Source organism: Natrix helvetica, assembly GCF_964273705.1.
Source record: "Natrix helvetica genome assembly, chromosome: 5".
Classification (NCBI taxonomy): Eukaryota; Metazoa; Chordata; class Lepidosauria; order Squamata; family Natricidae; genus Natrix; species Natrix helvetica.
In genome coordinates, this window is record NC_138551.1 from 146,466,987 (window position 1) to 146,485,038 (window position 18,052).

The window sequence follows — 18,052 nt, forward strand, 5'->3', positions numbered from 1 at the left end:
AGGCTTCATAATTGCAACATTCTCTGACTCCCGCGGAATTCTTGGAAGGAAAGAAAAAAAAAACGTGACTTGAGAAGAGGGGAAAACAGGTGCCGTTTTCATTATATCTATATACCTATACGAGCGTGTCTGTGTGTGGGTGTGGATAGGTGTCTCTCTCTCTCTCTCTCTCTCCCCGCGTGTGCCTCGGCCTGTGTGTGTGTGTGTGTGTGGCGTGCGTGCGTGAAACTAAAACACCCGACCCCCAAAGAAAATACTCCCCAGAAGCAGAAATTAAAAATGAACTTTACAGCCCCTTTCGAAAAGGCTGTCATTTTATTCCCCTTATTAATATTCTGAGGTTGGGAGCCTTTCGGTAAAAACATAATTAATTGAGGCCGCGCCGACAGTAAACAAGCAATTTCAAATTAAACCGAAATGACGGCGGGCTTCATTTGCAAATGTGAACAGATTTCTCAGAGCAGATAAATGAAGTCGCCACATAAAGTGGGGACGGGAGGAAAGGTTGGGGGGAGAAAAAGGCGAGGGAGGGAGGGAGGAGGGCAGACGCTGGGAGAGGGGAGAGGGCTGCGAGGGGCAGGAGCTGATGGGATCATTAATCTCTTACCTGTCTGCGTCACGCTGCCACTCATTTCGGAGATGTTTGAGTCGATCCTCTGCAACTGTTTCCTGTCTTCCTTGCCGCCAACGATCAGAGGAAGCAGGTATTTCTGTCGAAAAAGAGAGGGGGGGAGGAAGAGACAGGGGCGGGTGGTTGAGTCGGTTCAAAGTCCAGACCGGGCTACCCAAATTCCTAAATTGATGGGAGGTTGCCAAGTATATCACACCCCCAAAAGGGACGCAGGGGCTCAGGGGCTAAGACACTGAACTTGTCGATCAGAAAAGGTCAGCAGTTCGGCGGTTCGAATCCCTAGCGCCGCGTAATGGAGTGAGCTCCCGTGACTTGTCCCAGCTCCTGCCAACCTAGCACGTTCGAAAGCACGTTCAAAAAATGCAAGTAGAAAAATAGGGACCACCTTTGGTGGGAAGGGAACAGCGTCCCGTACGCCTTTGGGCGTTGAGTCATGCCGGCCACATGACCACGGAGACGTCTTCGGACAGCGCTGGCTCTTCGGCTTTGAAACGGAGATGAGCACCGCCCCCTAGAGTCGGGAACGACTAGCACGCATAGGGGACCCTTTATCTTTTTTAGAGGAGGGTACATTCTTCTTGAGAGTCTCTGCCCCAACGGGAATTTCAGCTCAGCTGTGCAAGCATTCAACCCCCTCCCCAATAAGGCTTGGATCATTTAGTTCAGAAAGGGAGCAGGTTAGCTCTTCATTCTAGCGCTATCCTCATTTTACAAAGGGCATTAAAAGTACAGGGGTAGAGAGAACGTTTTAAAGGTAATTCTTCAAGGGAGTTTACGACGTTAAAAAAAAAAAAGGCCCACCAAATGGAAGTGCCCAGGGCTACGAAATATGTTCTGCGCTTTTAATAATACAGCTATTTGGTCTCTGCTGTTGTGTACGAATTTGCACGGCCCTTAACACGTCATGAATGAAAATGGGGACAGGACTCCTTTTCATACCCAGAGCTTTACTTCTTACCACTGTCGCAACCGCAGGGGCACTGCGATAGAGTAAATTTATTTGGCGGCCTGCGTTCCCAAGAACGCACCCCACGCAAACAGGGACCAAAACTGAAAGGAATATGTTGCCAAAGGAGAGGATCTGGCTTGTAGAATTAGCGTGCTTGTATCTTCCGCTGATAAAAAACAGAGGTGCATTTGGGAAGATATGCCGCTACGATCCATGGAGATAGGAAGGAAACAGGTGAGTTAGATACTCATCCTGTTCTGACCCAGGCTTCCTTAAAAAGCAAGAAGCGGAGTCTTGGTCCCAGCAAAACCCCTTTGATTTATACGACTGTGAATCCCTTTCATTCACACTCAACAAGGCTTAGCAAACAGTCTTTCAGAGGAATGTTTATCCACATGAACCTTATCTCGTATGGAGAGCTGCTAGATAACTACCGTATTTTTCGGAGTATAAGACGCACGTTTTTCCCTCAAAAAAGAGGCTGAAAAACTGGGTGCGTCTTATACACACCAAATACAGCATTTTTTTTGCCTCCTGAAACCCCGCCCCCTTCACCAAAATGGCCGTGCATAGCTTTTAGGAGGCTTTCAGAGAGCTCCTGGGGACTGGGGAAGGGCAGAAATGAGCAAACAACAGACCGTTTTGTGCTTGTTTCCCCCCCCCCCCCCCCAGCCTCCAGGAGCACTCTATAAGTCTCCTAAAGGCTATCCTTTTTTGACAAAAAACTCGTTTTGCTCGTTTTTGCCCCCCCGGGGCACTCTACAAGCCTCCTAAAGGCTATTCATGCCCTTTTTTGGGGGGGGGAAACGGGCCCGTTTTTGCGAAAAATGGGTCCTTTTTGGGAAGTTTGCAAAGTGCAAAAACTTTTTTTTTTACACTTGCCTCTTCAAAATCTTGGCGCATCTTATACTCCGGTGCGTCTTATACTCCGAAAAATACGGTAGTTTCCAAATGCAGGGCAAGGCAAAATTATACTCACAAACAGAACTTTCCACTCTCGAAACGACCGAAGGAACAAATTGTTTCCTACAAAAGCCCCCTCCCCATTGGACCCCCTTTTGTTTCCTATGGGGGGGGCAGAGGCAATCACTTCCAAGGTGTGGCTTTACTCCCAAGTCGACCCTGCTTTCTTAGTTGTTCTTGCCTTCTGGCAGCTCTGCGCATGCGCACACCGGGAACAGGCTCCAGCTGTTCCTCTGCCTCGCTCCCTCTCTGCCTCCGATGCAGAGCCCTCGTCTGAGCTTTCCTCAGTCCCCAGGACTGGCCCTCCCCCAACCTCCACACACTCCGACTCTCCGGCGGGGCACAACAGCTCCTGGCCCAGCCCTTCAAATACGACAAGAAGAAATGTTTTCCGTCTTTACAGGAGAGGACAGGGGAGCGAGGAAGGCAATGTCTGCGAACGCGACTCGCAAAGAGGCCTGTCATTTGACGCCTCTTAGTCAGGAGAGTGAAACGAAATGCCCGCTCTGAGAAGCTGGCGGGGGGAAGGTTGGCTTGGCATCGCCCGGAGGAAATCAGAACCTCTTACCTTGTAAAGCTGGTGGAAACCTATTGCAATGCCAGTCATGATAATTGCTAGGGCACCATAATCTCTCCACCTGGAGCTGGGGGCACCTGAAAAGGCAAGAAAAGAAAGGAAGAAAGAAATATATCAGAGGGAGGAGGGGGGGAAGTCATGTTTCTTCAGAAAGGTGCAGAGGCATCTCCTTCCCCGACCTCTTAAGTCAGGGCTCAGCAAACTGCGGCTCCGGAGCCGCATGTGGCTCTTTACATCCCTCTGCTGTGGCTCCCTGTCGCTCGAAATATGTGTCACAGCCGCCAATGCGTGGCAGCTGCCGGAACGCAATTTATTAAGCTTTTCGATCCCTGGTAGGTTTTTTTGGCTCCCGGTGTTTTCTTTTCGGTGGGAAACGGATCCAAATGGCTCTTTGAGTGTTGCCGACCCCTGTCTTAAGTGTTTCAATTGTTCCCTTAAGGAGGGATAGAAATATCTTCAGGAAGGTTGGAGATCCGAATTGGGGGGGGGGGAAATGAGGTGCGTACAGGTAGATCTCGACTTACGACTGAATTGATTTAGGAATTGTTTCTCGCACTGGTGACCGTGGCAGCATCTCCATGATCACGTGATCAAAATCCGGGGTGGGTGTGGGTGGGTGTTTGCCACGTATCGACGACGGTCGCCCTTGTCCTCGGCTTAATGTGACGATCACTATTATGACATCTTCCCGGCTGGCTCTTATGACAAGCAAAATCAGTGTGTGGGGGGGGAGGGGGCAGAGTCCACTTGACGAGGGCAAGGTTCACTTAACAAGTGCAGTGATTCGCTTAACAATGTAAACCGGGGCAAAGCTCCCTTCACCTCGCTTAGTGACTGGAATTCGGGGCTCCATTGTGGTTGTAAGTCGAGGGTCGCCTGCGTTCCCATCCACACCTGTCATTGCTAACATCTACCTCAATTCGGGCCTGACAACCGTCGCAGAAGTTTGACATCTTTATATAATAATTTGGGGTTTGAACTACAGCAGAGACCGCCTCTCCCAACCCCGTCCCGATCCCCCGATCTCTACTGCTTTGACCTCCAGAAACACAGACATCCCGGAGACACCTGTGGGACTCCCCACCCCATCCCACTCCCGCGCTGGCCTCTCACCCCTTCCATCTCCCCCTCTGTTCCCATCGTGCTCCTGCTAAGAACATTTTTATTGCCCCTTGGTTTTCATTATTAATGAAAAGGGACTGAGATGATATTTCAGAAAGTTCAGGGAGTCTATAAAGAGAAAGAGCCGAAATGCCATTTTGCGCATTTTTTCGGCAGGCGTGAAACAATTTTGTCGGGTGGCAAAAAATAAAAGAGGCCGAGGAGAAAGGGAAGAACTAATTGAAGCGGAGGGTGTGTGTGTATGTGTGTGACTTTGCCATTTGCTTTTCCTGGCTGCAACAGTTGAGGGAGGGGGAGGAAAGGAAAATCAAACCGCTAACTAGTGATAAAATTCAATTTTTTAAACTACCGGTTCTGTGGGCGTGGCTTGGTGGGCGTGGCAGGGGAATGATACTGCAAAATCTCCATTCCCACGCCACTCTGGGGCCATCCAGAGGTGGCATTTGCCAGTTCTCCAAACGACTCAAAATTTCCTCTACCGGTTCTCCAAACGACTCAAAATTTCCGCTACCGGTTCTCCAAACGACTCAAAATTTCCTCTACCAGTTCTCCAAACGACTCAAAATTTCCGCTACCGGTTCTCCAAACGACTCAAAATTTCCGCTACCGGTTCTCCAAACTATTCAAAATTTCCGCTACCGGTTCTCCAAACGACTCAAAATTTCCGCTACCGGTTCTCCAAACGACTCAAAATTTCCACTACCGGTTCTCCAAACGACTCAAAATTTCCGCTACCCGTTTTCCAAACTACTCAAAACTTCCACTACCGGTTCTCCAAACGACTCAAAATTTCCTCTACCAGTTCTCCAAACGACTCAAAATTTCCGCTACCAGTTCTCCAAACGACTCAAATTTTCTGCTACCGGTTCTCCAAACTACTCAAAATTTCCGCTACCGGTTCTCCAAAGGACTCAAAATTTCCGCTATCGGTTCTCCAAACGACTCAAAATTTCCGCTACCCGTTTTCCAAACTACTCAAAACTTCCACTACCGGTTCTCCAAACGACTCAAAATTTCCGCTACCAGTTCTCCAAACGACTCAAAATTTCCGCTACCAGTTCTCCAAACGACTCAAATTTTCTGCTACCGGTTCTCCAAACTACTCAAAATTTCCGCTACCGGTTCTCCAAAGGACTCAAAATTTCCGCTACCGGTTCTCCAAACGACTCAAAATTTCCGCTACTGGTTCTCCAAACGACTCAAAATTTCCTCTACCAGTTCTCCAAACGACTCAAAATTTCCGCTACCGGTTCTCCAAACGACTCAAAATTTCCTCTACCAGTTCTCCAAACAACTCAAAATTTCCGCTACCGGTTCTCCAAACGACTCAAATTTTCTGCTACCGGTTCTCCAAACGACTCAAAATTTCCGCTACCGGTTCTCCAAAGGACTCAAAATTTCCGCTACCGGTTCTCCAAACGACTCAAAATTTCCGCTACCGGTTCTCCAAACGACTCAAAATTTCCGCTACCGGTTCTCCAAACGACTCAAAATTTCCGCTACCGGTTCTCCAAACGACTCAAAATTTCCGCTACCGGTTCTCCAAACGACTCAAAATTTCCGCTACCGGTTCTCCAAACTATTCAAAATTTCCGCTACCGGTTCTCCAAACGACTCAAATTTTCTGCTACCGGTTCTCCAAACTACTCAAAATTTCCGCTACCGGTTCTCCAAAGGACTCAAAATTTCCGCTACCGGTTCTCCAAACGACTCAAAATTTCCGCTACCGGTTCTCCAAACGACTCAAAATTTCCGCTACCGGTTCTCCAAACGACTCAAAATTTCCGCTACCGGTTCTCCAAACTATTCAAAATTTCCGCTACCAGTTCTCCAAACGACTCAAAATTTCCGCTACCGGTTCTCCAAACGACTCAAAATTTACGCTACCGGTTCTCCAAACGACTCAAAATTTCCGCTACCGGTTCTCCAAACGACTCAAAATTTCCGCTACCGGTTCTCCAAACGAGTCGAAATTTCCGCTACCGGTTCTCCAAACGACTCGAAATTTCCGCTACCGGTTCTCCAAACTATTCAAAATTTCCGCTACCAGTTCTCCAAACGACTCAAAATTTCCGCTACCGGTTCTCCAAACGACTCAAAATTTCCTCTACCGGTTCTCCAAACGACTCAAAATTTCCGCTACCGGTTCTCCAAACTATTCAAAATTTTCGCTACCGGTTCTCCAAACGAGTCGAAATTTCCGCTACCGGTTCTCCAAATGACTCAAAATTTCCGCTACCGGTTCTCCAAACGACTCAAAATTTCCGCTACCGGTTCTCCAAACTATTCAAAATTTCCGCTACCAGTTCTCCAAACGACTCAAAATTTCCGCTACCGGTTCTCCAAACGACTCAAAATTTCCGCTACCGGTTCTCCAAACTATTCAAAATTTCCGCTACCGGTTCTCCAAACAAGTCGAAATTTCCGCTACCGGTTCTCCAAACGACTCAAAATTTCTGCTACCGGTTCTCCAAACGACTCAAAATTTCCTCTACCGGTTCTCCAAACGACTCAAAATTTCCGCTACCGGTTCTCCAAACTATTCAAAATTTTCGCTACCGGTTCTCCAAACGAGTCGAAATTTCCGCTACCGGTTCTCCAAATGACTCAAAATTTCCGCTACCGGTTCTCCAAACGACTCAAAATTTCCGCTACCGGTTCTCCAAACTATTCAAAATTTCCGCTACCAGTTCTCCAAACGACTCAAAATTTCCGCTACCGGTTCTCCAAACGACTCAAAATTTCCGCTACCGGTTCTCCAAACTATTCAAAATTTCCACTACCGGTTCTCCAAACGAGTCAAAATTTCCGCTACCGGTTCTCCAAATGACTCAAAATTTCCGCTACCGGTTCTCCAAACGACTCAAAATTTCCACTACTGGTTCTCCAGATGCTGTCAGAACCTGCTGGATTTTACCCCTGCCGCTAGCCCCAAATTGGATGCTGGGGGCTGCCAATATAAGCCACTTATATTTACCGTACTTTTCCTGGGTACAATGTGTGAGGTGAAGCTGATTTCTGTGCCCACCTAAGCAAACCTGACTTGGTGACACCAGGTTTTCGATATTCCCCAAATAAAAAAAGGCTTAACTTTATTTTCATAGGCGTTTTTCACAGTTGGCAGCTCAAAGAAGGGTGGACTTCAACTCCCAGAATCCCCCAGCCAGCATTGCCATCTTCGAGCCGCCAACATTGCAAAACACTGCTGTGGATTTTTCTAAGTTCATTTATAAATGCAGAGGCCTCTTTCCAAGTTGCGCCGAAGAGTAAAAGCAGTGTTTCCAAAGTTTCAACCATGAACATCAATGCATGAGGGGGAACGGATGGACCCCAACCAAAACAGCAAATCAGAATATTGTCAGAGGTGCCAAGGTGAGCTAGCTTTGTTCCAAAATAATAATTCTGCATGCACAGTGGCATCCTTAAAGGGCCAAATGATGCCTATTTATAGGACCAAACTACTACACTAAAAAAAAAAAAGATGTGGAGACTCTAGAAAGAGTGCAGAGAAGAGCAAGAAAGAGGATTAGAGGAATGGAGGCTAAAACATATGAAGAACGGTTGCTGGAAATGGGTAGGTCTACTTTAATGAAATGGGATGCGGTGGCTCAGTGGCTAAGACGCTGAGCTTGTCGATCAGAAAGGTCGGCAGTTCAGCGGTTCGAATCCCTAGCGCCACGTAACGGAGTGAGCTCCCGTGGCTTGTTCCAGCTTCTGCCAATCTAGCAGTTCAAAAGCACATTAAAAAATGCAAGTAGAAAAATAGGGACCCCCTTTGGTGGGAAGGGAACAGCGTTCTGTGCGCCTTCAGCATTGAGTCATGCCGACCAAATGACCACGGAGACGTCTTCGGACAGCGCTGGCTCTTCGGCTTTGAAACGGAGATGAGCACCGCCCCCTAGAGTCGGGAACGACTAGCACATAGGTCCGAGGGGAACCTTTATCTTTACTTTACTTTAATGATAAGAAGGACTAGGGGTGATATGAGAAAGTCTTCTGAGGCTGCCCCAAAGAAGAGGGAGTCAAACTATTCTCCAAGGCACCTGAGGGTAGAACAAGAAACAATGGATGGAAACTAATCAGGGAGAGAAGCAACTTAGAACTGAGGAGAAATTTCCTGACAGTGAGAACAATTAATCAGTGGAACAACTTGCCTCCAAAAGTTGTGAATGCTCCAACACTGGAAGTTTTAAAGAAGAGATTGGACAGACATTTGTCCAGAATTATGTAGGATCTCCTGCCTGAGCAGGGGGTTGGACTAGAAGACCTCCAAGGTCACTTCCAACTCGGTTATTCTATATTCTATTACTTCAATGAAAAGAAGGACCAGGGGTGGCATGATAAGCAGTGTCCCAATATCTCAGGGGTTGCCCCAAAGAAGAGGGAGTCAAACTATTCTCCAAAGCACCAGAAGGCAGAGCAAGAAACAATGGATGGAAACTAATCAAGGAGAGAAGCAACTTAGAACTGAGGAGAAATTTCCCGACAGTGAGAACAATTAACCAGTGGAACAACCTGCCTCCAGAAGTTGTGAATGCTCCAATACTGGAAGTTTTGAAGAAGATGTTGGATAACCATTTGTCTGAAGTGGTGTAGGGCTTCCGGCTTAAGCAGGGGGTTGGACTAGAAGACCTCCAAGGTCCCTTCCGACTCGGTTATTCTGTCTTTTGAGATTTAGAAAGACGGTTTGCAAAAGACACCTGTTTCCTTCCGATGCCATCCCTTTTCGGGGGGGGGGGAGGAACCCACGAGGAAAATTGTAAAAAATTCAGGTCATCTTGAGAAGGCGGTACAGATACTTTCCCCACACACTTTGGCTAAGGAACTCCCCAGAATTTTCTATGTAATGAAGCGGGTTCGGAGAGGAGGGCGAGAAAGACTATATAAATTCTATCAATCATTTAAATACTTAAAGCCAAATACTTATACCAGCATTTCATAAATGTTGATAGCAGATTTTTTTCCCCCCTCCTTGCCTTCTCCTCCTCCTCCTCTTTTCCTTCATCCTCCTCCTCCAAGTCAGGGGGTCCTGTTTAAACTAGTCAGATTGAGTGATGCTTCCTCCAACTAATCGCATGTCAAATAAAAGATATTTTACGTAATAAATTACCGCGACAAGTAATTCGCTTGTCATTTATCAGTTTTATTATCAGTCAGCTCAAGTCTTGTTCCTCTATATTAATCAAAATCAAGGAGTTGGAGGTGGTGGGTTTTTTTCTTCTTCTTCTTTTTTTAAGGAACAGTTTTGACACCTCTTGACAGGAAGGGCAGATGTGAAGAGGGGGAACTTTCTCGCGTGTGGCATGCACAAATTTGCACACGCCCTGAGTGTGCTTGATTCGCAATTTGCACACGCCCTGAGTGTGCTTGATTCGCTAGTGAATCGGTATCTACTCTGGTCACAAAGAGGCCTGGGGGTTATGTTGTTAGTTGCGAGGTCGTGTCCGAGCCATCGCGACCCCATGGACAACGTTCCTCCAGGCCTTCCTGTCCTCTGCCATCCTCTGGAGTCCATTGAAGCTCACGCCTTCTGCTTCGGTGACTCCATCCAGCCGCCTCCTTCTCTGCCGTCCCCTTCTTCTTCTTCTTTTGCCCTCCATTGTTCCCAGCATTGGGCTCTTCTCCAGGGAGTCCTTCTTCCTTCTCATTAGGTGGCCAAATACTTGAATTTCCTCTTCAGGATCTGGCCTTCTAGAGAGCAGCCAGGGTTGACCTCCTTTAGGACTGACCGGTTGGATGGCCTTGCAGTCCAAGGGACTCAATGCAGAGGTCTTCTCCAGCACCAGAGTTCAAAGGCCTCCATTCTTTGGCGCTCAGCCTTCCTTATGGTCCAACCTTCACAGCCATCCATTGCAACTGGGAAAATCATAGCTTTAACTATATGCACTTTTATTGGCAGGGCGATGTCTCTGCTTTTTAGGATGCTCTCTAGATTTGCCATCGCTTTCCTCCCCAGCAGCAAGCCTCTTTTAATTTCTTGGCTTGCAGTCCCCATCTGGAGTGGTGTTGGAGCCCAGGAAAATAAAATCGGTCCCTACCTCCATTTCTTCCCCATCTATTTGCCAGGAATTGAGAGGGCTAAATGCCATGATCTTCGTTTTCTTAATGTTGAGTTTCAAGCCAACTTTTGCACTCTCCTCCTTCGCCCGCCTCAAGAGGCTCTTTAGTTCCTCTTCATTTTCTGCCTTGAGAGTGGCATCATTTGCCTATCTGAGGTTGTTGATATTTCTCCCGGCAATCTCGATTCCAACTTCTGATTTGTCTAGCCCCGCCTTCCTCATGATTTGCTCCGCCTACAAGTTAAATAGGCAGTCACTTGTAGCTGCCAGCTTTTTACATAACAACCCATCATCCTTCCTGGTACTGCAAAGTGGGGGGGGGGGGGGAAATCGGACTATTCATTTACTACAGGGTGGCTTCTTGAAAATGTTTTTAAAGAGTCCATTTCGTCTTCCATTTTGAAAGATGCAGCTTTGAAGCGAATCGTGAATCATTTGCAGAAGGCCCAGGAAATTCCAGTGTGTAAAAATCTTCTGTGTTGGGCAGGTGGTCCCCGACTTACAACGGTTTAGTGACCAAACCGATGGCACTGGGGGGGGGGGAAGTGACTTAAGTGACCCTTTTTCATAGTTACGACAGTTGCACGATCCCGGCAGTCGCGTGATCAAAATTCAGACGCAAAATTCAACTGGTTCGTACTTATGACCATTGTGGTGTCCCCTTTTGCGACCTTCTAACAAGCCAAGTCAAGCAACATTCACTTAGCAACCGGGTGACTAGGTTATCAACTGCAGTGATTCGCTTTAACAGCCGGGGCAAGGAAGGTTGTAAAATGGGGCAAGGCTCACTTAAAAATGCCTCAGTTGACCACTGAAATGTTGGGTCGTAAATCGAGGACTACCTCGTAAATTCTCAGCCAGCCATTTTCCCTGACACTCTGTCTTTCTACATGCAGGCAGTTGGTGTATTTGTCCGATAGCGATTGTGTCACGACTCTACAACCTGAACTGAGCTCCCACCGTCTTTTCCTTGCTTCAGGAAAAATAAAACCCCGTTGTAGAAGACGGTTTGAATTACTTTTCGGATCCAACGGGGAGTAACTTTTACTGCACGTCTGAGTTGTTGCACGCAATTAAATTAATTCCTTTTCTAGCTCCCCGAGCAGGGAGAGCAGCCAAGCTACAGCAAGGGGACGGAGTTATAGTTCATTTCACGACGTCTTTATTGGGGCTAATGAGCGGTAGGAGATTTCTCCCGCGGCTCTTCCTAGCGTCGGCCTGGAACAGGAAATCGGGAGGAATTCCAACTTTTGAGAAAAGGGAGATGAAGATGAAGAGATTTCGGATTTAGACTTCTCCCTTCGATCAGAAGACGGAACTGGCTGCCTTCAGCCCTTCAGGCAAAATAAGAAGGCCAAATAACAGCCCAGAAATAAAGCAACTTGAAAGGGAGGCAGTTCGGCGGGTTCGAATCCCTAGCGCCGCGTAACCGAGTGAGCACCCGCGACTTGTCCCAGCTTCTGCCAACCTAGCAGTTCGAAAGCACATCAAAAATGCAAATGGAAAAAATAGGGACCCCTTTTGGTGGGAAGGGAACAGCGTTCCGTGCGCCTTCGGCGTTGAGTCCTACCGGCCACATGACCACGGAGACGTCTTCGGACAGCGCTGGCTCTTCGGCTTTGCAACGGAGATGAGCACTGCCCTCTAGAGTCGGGAACGGCTAGCGCAGTGATGGGTAACCTTTTAGACGGCGAGTGCCCAAATTGCAGCTATGCGCATGCCCAAACTGAGAGGTGCATGCAAGTGCATGGGCGTGGAGATGTGCAGACATGCGCACATGCGCAGCAGAGACCCCGAAGACCAGCTGGCCGGCGGGAAGCAGGTCATCCCGACACTGGCAGCGCAGCAAGAGGTGAGATCTTTTTCTTTCGTGAGCTTCTGTTTCGTCGTTGGCAGAGGAAAAAATGCCACGGAGATCTGACCCGGGGCAATAGCGAGAGTGCCAGCAGAGAGGGCTCTGCATGCCACATCTGGCACATAGGTTCGCCATCACGGGACTAACACATATGTGCGAGGGGAACCTTTACCTATTACTGGACATTGAGGTGGAGCAGTAGATGACACATCTTTTTTCTCAAAAGTGAATGGATCTGAACGGTCTCCCTCCAATGTTGTGCCTTTGAAAGCCGTTGGCTTGCAAGCAGCTTTATGGGAGATAGCGTGTGAAAATTGTCACGTTAAGAAACTGTGCTTTAGAAAAGGGAACATTTTGGGGAAAGCCGTTTCTGCCCAGGCTTCCCACTTACTGTAGGATGAGAGCTCCGTGGAGTGGATTGGCACCAACGGTGGGGGTAGACTGTGGGGCTGCGTTTCCTCTTTCGGGGTGCCCGACTGCTGGAAGGCCAGGTCGATTTCTTCATCGGTGAGACCTGTGGGTAGAAGGAAAAGAAAAGATTTGTAGAAAACCTTCGCTGATTCCTGGCAGTTCTTTACTAATGTAGACAAGGTAAGATGAGAAAACTTTATTGTCTTTCTTTTTCTTTTTTTTTACTGGGAGCAGACCATCCCAGTGCATTACAAATGAACTTCTGTTACCTGCTCTCAAAAGAAAGTGTACATTAACCCAAACACATAGACAGCACACATATATACATGCTATATACATATATAAATATATATATATAAACCACCCCATCTATCCTTCCCTAAATCCCTACCTCCATTGATCCATCCATCCATCCATCTATCTATCTATCTCTATCTAATCTATTCTCTCTATCTCTATCTAATCTATTATCTATCTATCTATCTATCTATCTATCTATCTATCTATCTATCTATCCATCTCTAATCTATTCTATCTTTCTATCTATCTATCCATCCATCCATCTCTAATCTATTCTATCATCTATCTATTATCTATCTATCATCTATCTATCTATCTATCTATCTATCTATCTATCTATCTATCTATCTATCATCTATCTATCATCATCTATCTATCTATCTCCATCTAACCTATTCTCTCTATCTAATCTATTATCTATTTATCTATCTCTAACCTATTCTATCTATCTATCTATCTATCTATCTATCTATCTATCTATCTATCTATCTATCATCTATCTATCTATCTATCTATCTATCTATCTATCTATCTATCATCTCTATCTAATCTATTCTCTCTATCTCTAATCTATTATCTATCTATCCATCCATCCATCCATCATCTATCTATCTATCTATCTATCTATCTATCTATCTATCTAATCTATTCTCTATCTATCATCTATCTATCTATCTATCTATCTATCTATCTATCTATCTATCTATTCTCTCTATTCCTATCTATTCTCTCTATCTCTATCTATTATCTATATCTATCTATCTATCTATCTATCTATCTATCTATCTATCTATCTATCTATCTATCTATCTATCTATCTATCTATCTGCCTACCTACCTACCTACCTACCTACCTACCTACCTACCTACCTAACCTACCTACCTACCTACCTACCTACCTATCCCTATCTAATCTATTCTCTCTCTGTGTTTAATCTATTATCTATCCATCCATCCATCCATTTATCTCTATCTAATCTATTCTCTATCTAATCTATTATCTGTCTATCTGTCTATCTGTCTATCATCTCTAATCTATTCTCTCTCTCTAAGCTATTGTCTGTCTGTCTGTCTATCTATCTATCATCTATTAATTTAATCTAATCTAATCTAATCTAATCTAATCTAATCTAATCTAATCTAATCTAATCTATTTAAATATTCTTATATATAAATCCTCAAATAACCGAAAGGACCCGGAGATGTCCTCTTTCTACTGGGACCAAAGATTTACTTCTTAAAACCCTGGAAGCCTAAATCGCTGGTCCTGGTGACCGACTCAGATTGGATCCTGCAGTATTTCTACTGTTTTGATGTCAGACGTAGCACAAGGACATATGGGAGTCCCTCCCCCATGAGATCGGGAAGAAGGGTTGCCAGAGTTTTCCAAAACTTCATGGGACAGAAAAGGGAAATTATTAAACAGCTGTCTGGGAAGCCCTTGTCATGAATGACAGTTCAAGGCAAATGTAAAAAGCCACAGGCAGCTCCAGAGCCATAGGTAGCCTGGTCTCGCCTGCCCCCTCTATTTTCTCTCCTCTAAGTTAAACATACCCGATATTTTTAAAAACATCCCTTAACAAGGGTTCAGTTCTTCATCATTTGAGTCACCTCCGCTATGAAAATCCCTAGAAAGTTTTCCCGGAAACCTCAGCAAACTATTTCAGCAAAGCAAGGGTTACCCCTGAATTTTGGATTCTCAGGCAAACACATAATCTTTTGCACTGCTGCAATTTAACCTTAAGCAATGGCGTATTAAGTCTTCACTGCCACTTTTCAAATGTGGCTCATTCAATTTCCTTAATTTATCTTCGCCTTTATGGCTGCTTTTGAAATAGTTTTTCTATTGAGTTTCCCTGCCATTCTTCCTCTTGGAAATATATATATATATATATGTATGTATGTATGTATGTATGTATGTATGTATGTATGTATGTATGTATATAAACGAATGGGGGGGAAATATGCACCATCAACTGCAAATGTGTCTCATTTTAATCTGTAATGGTGTGGAAACCCCCCCCCCCCAAAAAAAAAAACAACTTGAGAGTAGGGAGAAAACTAACAATAATGTAGCAAAACAGACAGGGAAACAAAAAGCTAATTATTGGGTTAGACGACTAATTAGTCTAGATTGTTTCTGGAGATGGGAATAATTTGCTTTTATTTTATGACAAATGCGGAAATAAAAAGGCAAATGGGGAAATGGGTCTGGCTATGATTAGAAGCGACTGGGACGCAGAGCACTGAAGAATATAAAACTGAAGCCGATCGGAGGAAACGGGCTCAAAAGTTTCAAAATTCAGATTGACATCCCACGGTTGAGAAGACGGCCACTCGGGGCACCAAGGATTTCCTCCAGCGGTCGGCAAGGTGGATAAAAATCAATGATTTTTTTTTAAAAAGGATTTTTTTTTTAAAAAGGATTTTTAAAAAAATGTAAATTTGATTTTTTTTTTCATTTAAAGGGTTTATTTTTATTTTTTATCAAATTTATTGTAATAAAAAATGCTTCTGGAGTAGAAATCTATCTCAAGGTACTTTTCTATTTAATATACATTAATAATTTACCATATTTTTCAGACTATAAGACACACTGGTGTATAAGACGCACCAAGATTTCAAAGAGGTAAATCAAGGAAAAAAAGTTTTTGTCCTCCCCGGCCCCCAGGAGCATTCGGCAGGCTTCAGCAGGGCTTGGAGAAGGCAAAAATGCCCCCCGTTTTTTGCCAAAATGGGGGCATTTTTCCCTTCCCCCAGCCCTGCTGAAGGCTGCAGAGTGCTTCTGGGGGCTGGGGGAAGGCAAAAACACCTGTTTTTGTGAAAAATGACCCGTTTTTCCCAAAAATGGGGTATGGAGGCAGGGCTTCAGGTGTACAAGATGGACCAACATTTCCACAGTCTTTTGGGGCAGGTGGTGGTGGTGGAGATGTATGTCTTATACTCCGAAAAATACGGTAGTTTGCTTGGAGCTAGCTAATTACCGTCCAGTCTCCAACCTCCCCTTTTTGGCGAAGGTTGTTGAGAATGTGGTGGGGAAATCATTTTGACGAGACGGATTGGGGGAAATGGCGGGAACACCTCTCCTTCTGCTACAGTCAGAACATCTGGGAAAAACTTGGCCAACAAGAAAGACAGAAGGGGGAAGAGAAAGTAAGAAAACCAGCTGCTGACCAGCACATGTAAAGGAAGCCCTGCATCTGGACTGGTGTTTTTAAAAGAAAAAAGGAGGAGAAGACACACATTACAAATGAAAAGAAAAATGTGGTTTATTCGCCTTGAGCCCCAAGGTCCCTCACCATCGGTTACAGGGAAATGTTGCATGGAAAGAAAAACTGCAGAAATCAAATACAAGGAGAGTTGTGGGAACGAAAACTGGATCCCAGCTTGGGTTTGAGACTCGGCAATGAAAATTAACGAGGGCTGGCAAGTTAAGAGCAAGTTAACCAAGTCAGTCAAGATGAACAAACTAAGGTAGGTCCAGCAATTCCTGGGTTGGCACGTAAAATTGTCTTCTTAGCTTCCTGAGATGGCAGGGGAAGTTGAAAAAGCCAAAACTTTCATGAAAATACTCATGAAAATTAATGATAAAGAGGACTACCGTAGGCACAACAAAAGTATGTCTAGTCGGTTTTCCCAGTTGCAATGTATGGCTGTGAAAGGTGGACCATAAGGAAGGCTGAGCGCCTTTGAACTCTGGTGCTGGAGAAGACTCCTGCATTGAGTCCCTTGGACTGCAAGGCCATCCAACCGGTCAGTCCTAGAGGAGATCAACCCTGACTGCTCTTTAGAAGGCCAGATCCTGAAGAGGAAACTCAAAGACTTTGGCCACCTAATGAGAAGGAAGGAGGACTCCCTGGAGAAGAGCCTCATGCTGGGAACAATAGAGGGCAAGAGAAGAAGGGGATGACAGAGAAGGAGGTGGCTGGATGGAGTCACCCAAGCAGTCGCTGTGAGCTCAAATGGACTCCAGAGGATGGTAGAGAACAGGCAGCCTGGAGGAACATTGTCCACGGAGTCATGATGGGTTGGACACGACTTCGCAACTAACAACAACAACTGTAGGCACATGTAAGCTTAATCCCAGTCCTTAAAACTAACCCAGATTTCCACATACGTTCGGACCGGTTCACCGGCACTATGCCATCCTATTTAAGCACATTTTCAAGCCACGCGCAAATGTGCAAGCCACACGTGCGATCAAAGCGGATGCGTGGAAGGCCGAGCCCATGCGTGGACGGGGCGTGCACGCTCACATTTGCGAACCGGTAGGGAAAGTAAGTGAATACCACCCCTGTTTCCCATGGTGCTTCAGATGTGATTTGGAGGAAGTGCTTCAGAAGGAATGGGACTATAGACACAAATCTTTTGTGGCTCATTAAAGCAGCCATTTTATCTTCCAGATACAGCTGCTTTAATGAGATGGTCCAGATACAGCTGCTTTAATGAGATGGTCCAGATACAGCTGCTTTAATGAGATGGTCTAGATACAGCTGCTTTAATGAGATGGTCTAGATACAGCTGCTTTAATAAGATGGTCCAGATTAAGCTGCTTTAATGAGATGGTCTAGATTAAGCTGCTTTAATGAGATGGCCTAGATACAGCTGCTTTAATGAGATGGTCCAGATACAGCTGCTTTAATGAGATGGTCCAGATACAGCTGCTTTAATGAGATGTTGCGGGAAACAAAATTGACTCAACGAGTTAGACTTTCCACAGTTTCAAACTACAAGGCTATCATTTTCCTCGCACTTAAAGCAATTGGGAGGACTTTGGCAACTGGAGATAAGGGTTAAATGGTTAAATGTAACTGCTTTCCATTGCTGACTGGCCAGACACGATGGTATTTGTAGTCCCAACCTGTCCGGAGAGAATATGCTGAGATAGGGAATGCTGTTTATTGGGCTGAGGTTTTCCACATATCATTAAAATGCCCATCATTACTAAGAAGCCATTTCGGTTTTATTTATTTGCAAATCCCTCATTACAAAGCCCATTGTAAGGATGGAATAATTAAAATGTTCCCAATCAAATGCCCACTTCCCATTCGGAAAAAGCATTTGTGATAAATATTATCATTAAAGATTGCTCGACAAACCACAGAGAGATCCTTGGTTCCCGAGGTCTCCCGGAAACTGGAAAGCTCAGGAAAGAAATATCTATGGTTAGCCATCCCTCCTCCTA

General features: G+C 45.5%; 1 protein-coding gene across 3 annotated transcripts in view; it reads right to left on the minus strand.

Annotated features, from left to right (window-relative positions):
* The window catches only part of PEX14 (peroxisomal biogenesis factor 14), a 145,874-nt gene that overhangs the window by 19,815 nt on the left and 108,007 nt on the right, over positions 1-18,052 (minus strand). For all 3 annotated transcript variants that reach the window (XM_081955515.1, XM_081955514.1, XM_081955513.1), the window contains 3 exons: positions 12,548-12,670; positions 3,112-3,197; positions 608-710 (listed from right to left, as the gene is read on the minus strand). In XM_081955515.1, the coding sequence (XP_081811641.1) occupies positions 608-710; positions 3,112-3,197; positions 12,548-12,670 (312 nt within the window). The remainder of the gene's footprint in view (positions 1-607; positions 711-3,111; positions 3,198-12,547; positions 12,671-18,052) is intronic.